The following is an 8,482-nucleotide window of genomic DNA, read 5'->3' on the forward strand; positions in this document are numbered from 1 at the left end:
AGCATAAGTAGCCACTTTGATGAGCCTTAACTTGTTGAGTGTACACGGTGGGACATATCCATATAGTACCCCTTATGACCATCACAAGGCTCCAAGCCTAAACGAGAGTAGTAGCCAAGGGAACATCCATGGTTGCCAATAAGAAGAAAGCTTAAGCTTCAACTTTGAAGAAACCAACTAAAGAACCTAAGCCCCAAAGGCTATAGTAGCCCCTAAAAAGGCTAATGAACCAAAACTAGAGGTCCAAAAGAAGAATGCCTCTGAAAGAACACATGAAAGTGTAATACATGATTAATTATCAAGGATAATAACATCATGACTATAAAAGTGGTACGGACAAGAGATCTAAAGTTGCATCCCTTATAAAGACAACACGAGTGATCTTTCTCAAGCTTGCTCTTCCCAAAGAAAAGAAGGCCGTTGATTATGCAAACATTACAAAGAAACTCATAGAGAATCCCAATCACGTGTTGGAACAAAATCTACGAAATAAACCCAACAAAATCTTATGAGGAAGGTGCGGGTTGAATTAGAGACTATACTTAATAAGGTGGTCATATCCTAGACTATACTTGAGCAAGTAATCATATCCTGGACTATACTTGAGCAAGTGGTCAAGTACAAACCATTGACCTCACCTGATCATATCTTAATCATGTACAAGTGAAATAATCATAGAAATAATCATAGAACATATATTAAATCATGACAAAGTCCTTGACTGAATGTGTAACCTCAAGAGACCATATAAAGAGCCACCTTTTCCTCTAGAAGCAATTCACCTAGACCCCACATTGCTAGATGCAATGAAAGAGGACACAGTGGGAGGCAAGAATTGGCCTTTCATGGGTCATCATAGTCACCATAACATTTTCTCAAAGGTGATTGGCAAATGACTTCATATTTTCCCCTTCAAAGGAATGGGTTCCAATATTTTCATGGATTTTAAAAAAATGCTCCCATCATCTTCTTCACTTGTATTAAGAAAAGGTGCAATCCCAACCTATACTAAGCTTGCAAGTTCTTTTTTCTTTTTTTTCTTTCTTATCATAGCTTTCTTCTCTTCTTGACCTTCACTAAGCTCACAAATTCTTCTTTTTTTACCTTTTTCCATTTATTTTATAATTTTATAGATTATCATAGCAATCTAGTCACTACACTAGATCTTATTGTGCAACATCACTGCTTTCATCTTAGGTAAGATCTCTCAATGCATCATTAGCTATATATTTGGCACTCTTATGTGCATGAGGATTTGATTTTATTTTTAATTTTAAAAAATATAGAATACATTCATAGTGATCTATGTCTTTATAGCAAAGCACTATGCATTGATGAGCATGTTGCATGCATAGTACTTCATATATGAAGCTCTCTACATACAGTGTATATCGAGAGATCTATGTGCATAGTGCACTATGCACAACTCTATTCTCTATACACCCTATAGACAAATTTCATGCATAGGGTGTAAGAATACACCATAGTGGAAGCAAAATCAACACAATACAAAGCATTGAATTGTAGAAAGAAGTGGAGAATAAACAATATTACTACTTACAAGCTTAATTACAAACTGATGACACACAGCTCGCTATCCACCCACTCGTGTGGGGGGGTAAGGAGATTTTATGGTGATCTAGGTAGACTCTAGATGGAGGATGTCTTTCTTACAAGATTTCTTGAACACAATAAACTCGATTGAACTAAGGCTACCAAACTAGTTTATATATATTACCAAGGGTCGACATGGGCATGGGTCAACCTTGTATTGGCCAATTGGAACAAAATGGCCAATCTACCATATCATCTAACTGGGACTGTATTAGACTATAACATAATTCTATAGGCAAAATGGAGTGATCATAAAGTTGAGATTAAGGATAAATCATTATGTAAATTAACATGCAATTAGGAAAAAATCATACACAATGCCTAAGTGATTTAGCCTTTCACCAAAGGATGAAAATAGCCTTCCACAAGACAAGGTATGAAAGCCATGAGGCTCCAAGATTCAATATGACCAATGTCAAAAGATATCAAAAGGTATCAAAAAGGTACAATAGTAGTCCATGGGCCCCCTTTTATACTTGAGCCCATGACCAAGGTCCTAAACCTAATCTAAAGTTGTTTCTTCATTATAAACCATCCCCTCCTATAATGATTTCATCCTCAAATTCAAAAGGGTGGTTGTGCAAAAATCAAACACCAATAGTCATATTACCCCCAAGGTCAAATGGAAAGGATAAGGGACTCTCGTTGATGATGAGGCTAGTTAGGTATCCTCTAGGATCAAATGGAAAAGATACTAGTGTCGCCCCAAAGATGAGATAATCCACAGTAGTGTGACCACAGTAGTGTAGATGGAATGTAAATCCACAGTAGTGTGACCACATAGATGGAATGTAAATCCAAACGAGATCCAAACCATGTAGGCTCTAAAGTAATGGCTCTCAAGCTGCCTAGATCAAATGTAAAATGTAGAGAGCCAATGTCAGTGTGGTGGTTGGCCAATCCTCTTGGATTAAATGGATAGTCACCCATGTCGATGGCGTAACTCGCTATATCTTTGCCTGGGTCAAATGGATAACCAAAGTGTAGACCATCTAACCATGGAACAAATTTGTAACCACTTGGATCAAGAAGGAAGCATCCAAGCTCCTCATCCAAAGTGAAATGACCACTAGAAATATCATCAAATCCATGTTCCAAATAATTGCTCAAGTGAAAATTTGCATGTGATACATGTAAATCCACATAATGCACCACTTAATCAAATACCATGCATCTCAAATGACATATACTACATCCAAAAGTAAATGCTCTGGCTCCAAAGAAAATAGGATCGTGTCGACACCCATAGAAGCCAAAGAACATATCTCAAGGTCGGCATCATACGAGAGGAAGAGTGAACCAATGTCGTCATCCCATGTAGCATTACTCAAAAAGTCAAAGACATGATTCACTACATCAATAGGTATATGGGCATGAGCCAAACCATGCACTACCTCCTCATGTGCAAAACCCCCTATGTGTGTATGATGATCCAGGATATCAATATAATCATCATCAACATCATCATCATCATAGTCATCAGGTCACTAAAAAATGAAGAGGTATCCTCACATGAAAGATAAATGGTATCATCTCCTAAATCATCATCTATGGCATCCCTGAGGCCTCCATGTTCATCCGCATAAACATGGTCTATCTCCATCAATGATGCCCCTATGTGTCCTACATCCCATGATAAATCTATCTCCAACAATATAGGATCTAAGGAGATGTCTAGATCAAATGCAAATCTCTCAAGATCTATGCCATGTGATTTGCTATGGATATGATTAATATGCATAATCCTACTACGATGCCTCACATCAATGAAATCATCACTACTCTCACGCACGATCCTTGACTGCTCAAATACATAAACTCTATCCACATGCACGTTGCTAGGAATGCTATGAATACTAGGAGTAGTGGTATCTCCACAAATAGGAATCCTAGAAGAATATCCCAATGCATCTAACACTAGGAACTTGGGTCTATGCTCATAGGTGTCTCTATCACTCGTATGTAGAGTATCACGAACCTCAAGTGTGCTAATGGATACATCACTAATCAAATGCACACTATCCTCTAGAATGTCACCACAATCAACTAGAGTATCCACATGATTCATAGGCATAGAAATGTCAATGCTCTCAGTATGCTCACTGCCATCTCTATCCTCAAGATCATGCCCACATGATTTGACTCACACACATCACTATCACATATATCATCATCATGTGCACATGTATCACTGGCATCATGTGCACGTATATCACTATGATCATGTGAATGTGTGTGTGATACATCAATGCCATCATGTGTGTGTGTGTGTACAATACAACATCATTCCAATCATAATATAATGAATGAGTCAGTCTAAGTAAATGAGAATCAATGAGACGATGGCTAGTCAATGTCGGGGGTGAGTCGTAGAAGCTATCGAGGCCCATGCGAACGCCACTGCGATAGCGACCAAAGTGTAAGCATAGTCGATACGCATTATCCCATGAACGATCACCATGATCATCATCACCCATATAATCATCTATGGCCATATCACAAACAGCATCATCATCCTCAGAAGTATCTGTGTCAGTGTAGTCCACGTCCTCATCAGAAACATAATCATGATGAAGCGAGAGTGTGGGATACTCAATCAAGTCACCAAAAGAAGAATCATCCCATGCAAACAACACTGAACCATCCATGCCAATGTAACCAAGAAATGAAGTGATGAAATCATCGTATGTAGATGACCTACACCATTTGGCACATATCTCCTCCTCATCAAACAAATGCCAAAAATGACTAGGCATCAAACTGAAAAGCTTGAACATCTAATACTGGTATGAGTATGCTACCTCATGATAGCAATAAGTCGATGAGTGAAGATGTAGCGGTCTAAGCCTCGAAATGCCAAAGGCATGAGCAAATGCAGCAAAAGATATGTAATACATGACAGGAGAAGGCAAATCACAATTACAATCGTAGAGCCATGATGATAGTGCATGAGCGGCTCTCCTACCATCACAAACATAAATGCTATCAAAATGATGTCGATGATGATGTGAATTCGCACCATGGTGATCAAATGAAGGATAAAAGTAATTGGAACAACCCATGGTTGTGTGTAAACAACCACTAATAAAGCCTAAGGTGAGTAAACAAACTCACAAAATCCCCAAATTGTGTGACACAAACCCAAAATGTGTTAACATGCATGGAAACGCCTGATAAAATCCCTAAGCATGTGAACAATACCCAATGAAAGCTTGAAGCGTGCGAACATCTCACACAAATGTACTAATGTGTGAACAAGTAGTAATATTCACACACTGGAGGTGTTTAACAAGGGAGATGATGAAGGTAACTGGATCCCTGATCAGGACAGTAAGTTAAATTGGATTTTAATGAACCAAGTACTCCTGGCAATTTCAAGGTTAAGCTCAAAGATGTCACAGACCCCAACAATCAATGGAAAGGTAGAATCATAGAGTTCAGGAGACGCACAAATGGTATGAGTACAATAACTGAGGCTTTCATTCAACATGTTTATATGCACAAAGAGATTCGAGTGCATCATGATAACTTCAGTGAAAGACATAAGCCTAACAGTAAGTTTATATCTCTGTGCTTTGCGTTCTTGTGCTTTGAGTCCATGGTTATTAGATAGAGTTTTAATACAAGCATGTTTGTTGCTTGCAGCTTTATATCCATCCACTCTGCATGACTGGCAGAATGTAGAATGTTTTAGTGTTGGCAAGCTAAATGTTTTGCATGCAGAGATAGGTGCCTTGATATATGACAACAAGAGTGCAAGCGAATTGGCATCTCAGAATGTTTACTTTTATGATTCAGTGTATGATGTGGAGAGACATAGTTTGGAGTATATTCCACTACCATCGTTGTCTAGCCAGGAATGGTATAATCCTAGCTTAGACATGTCAGAAGCATGTAGGGTAAAGATAAAAACTGATGGTCATGCTGCCATGAAACCATCCACAGGCTCTAAAGATGTGCATCTAAGTTGGTTTGTTTGCACATTTATTTGGATCCTGTGAAGTAGTTAAGAAACCTAAGATTACTTATCAATGCAAGTGCCCATTTGAGGATTGGATGACTTAGTTACTGGGTGAGTCATGGCATCTCCAAAGAACTCACCACGATGATATCATTGAGTGCAGAATTACTATGTCAGGTGTTACCTTTAGGTAAGATTACACTTTTGTTGATTGTTGATGGTTTTTATTCATAAGTACTTCATTGCAAGACACTGATTGCTTTCATAAGTACTTCATTGCAAGACACTGATTGTTGATTGTTGATTTTATGTTTTTATGTTGGTTTTTGCTTATTTTTTATGACAGGTACTTCATTGCAAGATAAACTTTGTGCATTCGCTTTTCAAGTATAGGAGGTGGCAACTTCTATGAGGGGAGTGTGGCTCAGCTTGGACCAAGACATGCGAGATGGCACGCATTCATTGATGTGGTTATTCTTTGGGAGGGTCATGACCCTTTTAGCGTTAATGTAGAGAGTCATTGGCTCCTTAGTTTTTTGAGGCAGGAAATCCAACTTATGTCCAATAATCGCCCTTGTAATTTCTATTTTAAGTTGGATGGTAGGAAGATTGGGAGTCGAAGTGAACATTGCAAAACATGCAACCAGTGTGTTGCTCCACACATCCTTGAGATTGTGAGTCAATGTAATTCTTATTCTTCCAAGTGAATATAAGAAGTTGTTTCTCTAAAAGTGTTGTAGATTTAATTTTCGTCATTTTCATAAAGTGTTGTGGTTTTTTAAGTCTACTGTGTTTCAAACCCTTTAATATGTAAGAAAATAATGATAAGTATAAGTAAGTACAAATATAAATATGAATATAAGTATATATTTAAGTGTAAATAATAATATAATTAATTATGCTAGAAATATAAATATGTTTTTATGATTTGTTATATTTTAATGAAGTGTCATTAAAGTGTCATTAAATTTTCAGTCTATAGATATAAGTTTAAAAATAAATATAACTTTAAGTATATATTTAAGTGCAAATAATATTATAAGTAGCTATGTGAATAATATAATATAATATAATAATAATAATAATAATAATAATATAATGTAACAAGAAATAGAAGTATGATTTATTATTTATTATATTTTAATGAAGTGTCCTTTATTTACTAGAGTATAAGGTATAAAAATAAATGTAAGTTTATAGATAAATTTGTAAGTATATAATAAACACAAGTATAAATTTATTAAAAATATTATAAATTTAAGTATAAGTATAAATATGAGTATAAGTTATAGAGATCAAACTCATTTATACGATCTATTCTATAGCTCTCCCTTTGAGTGCTAGCTCTCCCCACTACCCATCATGGCCGCCTCCCCTGTTTTCGCCGTGTGGATTAGCAGCACTCGCTATGCTCACCTTAGGGAGACCAAATCTACCCTAGGTTTTTCAAGAGTTTAGACCTCAAGGATATCATCTCCACCTTAGACCCAAACTCCTCCTTATTTTGCTAGATGGATTTTACGATACAATGGAAGACTTCACCTACTCTATCCCAAATTCCACCTTGAGTTGGATTCCTTTGGAGTTCCTCTTCAGCGGCCTTTTTTTTCTGTGGTGGCCCGTGGCATTTTTGCAGGGGTACAAGATCCCACCGTCATCAAGGCAGAACTTGAAGGTTCCATGTTTTGATTCCAACCATCAAGGCGGCTTCAGAGTTTGGAGAGCCTAGTAGTAAGAAGCCTAGGATATAGCTATGATGATTATGTAACTTTGATGACCATGTAATTTTTTATGCTATGAATGGAAATTTGGGTTACAGAGTTTTTTTGTTTGATACTGTCTTGTAATGTATTTTATTAGTTGACTCAAGCAAATAAATTAAAATTACATATGTAACTCAAATAAAAATTGTATCCATTCAAAGATGCATATAAATCAACAAATTATATAAACTCTAATTAAAAGAGACTTATTTGCAACAGAAGATAAGATTTAAAACATCGAGCTTTACATAGCTTTTGAGAATTACAATCATGCAAGATATACAAAAATAAAACTAAAGATCCTGGCCAGGAGGATCTCTCCATCGCATGCGTCACACCAACTGCATGTCCTTTTCAGTAATGGTGACCGTCTTTGCATGGACAGCTGCAAACGTCGTGTCACCAAAAATGTCCACTGTGTATGCCTCCGTAGCCTCCTGGAGTGCCTCCTCCAAAGCTTTGGGCTGTCCACCGTGTAGGTAGTGGGCTTGATGCTACGTGAGCCCATAACCTTCTATCATGAGACGGTATTGCAGATCGTGCACGATCTCTCACACCACACATTGAAAGGAGTGCACCACACATTGGAAGGAGAGCTTCGGTATGATCAGGTTCACTGTCTTTTGGTATTTTCTAATCTCATGGAGAGCCACTCCACGTCCCACCTTGGGGGGCCAAACTCTCCTAGCATTTTGCTTGGTGCGAGCCATGCTCTTGGAGGTGAGAGAGAGAAATGAAAGATGAGAAATGAGGTGAAATGAGGGTTACTTCCATAATTATAGATGAAAATTTATATATTTTCTAAATTAGATCAATACATAAAATTGATACTTTTTAATTTTTAAAAATAGTTTTCGTTATCAAAATGAGCTCTAATTTTATGTGTACATATAAGTATCATGGAACACCTCCTAGATAAAATATCAACCCCATCAGAGGTCTGTAGGGCCCTTGTCCTAAGGCTCGCATCATGTATAGACCTAGTATTAAAAAAAGAAGGCTTCTACACGTGAGCCTTAAGACAAGGGCCCTACATGCCTTTGATAGGGGTGATATTTTATCCAATACATGTAAACTATATGATCTATGCACATAATAAATTTCAACTCATTCTGATCACTGCACACCATGCATTAATTTTTTT

The 8,482-nt window shown here is 37.1% G+C and overlaps 1 protein-coding gene across 1 annotated transcript; it reads right to left on the minus strand.

The window, feature by feature from the left end:
* Positions 1-7,670: 7,670 nt before the first annotated feature.
* Positions 7,671-8,048, minus strand: LOC147626767 (uncharacterized). The gene is made up of 2 exons (XM_086816069.1): positions 7,917-8,048; positions 7,671-7,832 (listed from the first exon to the last, which is right to left on the minus strand). The coding sequence occupies exons 1-2, from the start codon at positions 8,046-8,048 to the stop codon at positions 7,671-7,673; spliced, it is 294 nt and encodes a 97-aa protein (XP_086672195.1).
* Between the last annotated feature and the right edge of the window lie 434 nt (positions 8,049-8,482).

This window comes from Cibotium barometz, chromosome 21 (assembly GCF_041138505.1).
Source record: "Cibotium barometz isolate CiBa-2024 chromosome 21, ASM4113850v1, whole genome shotgun sequence".
NCBI lineage: Eukaryota > Viridiplantae > Streptophyta > Polypodiopsida > Cyatheales > Cibotiaceae > Cibotium > Cibotium barometz.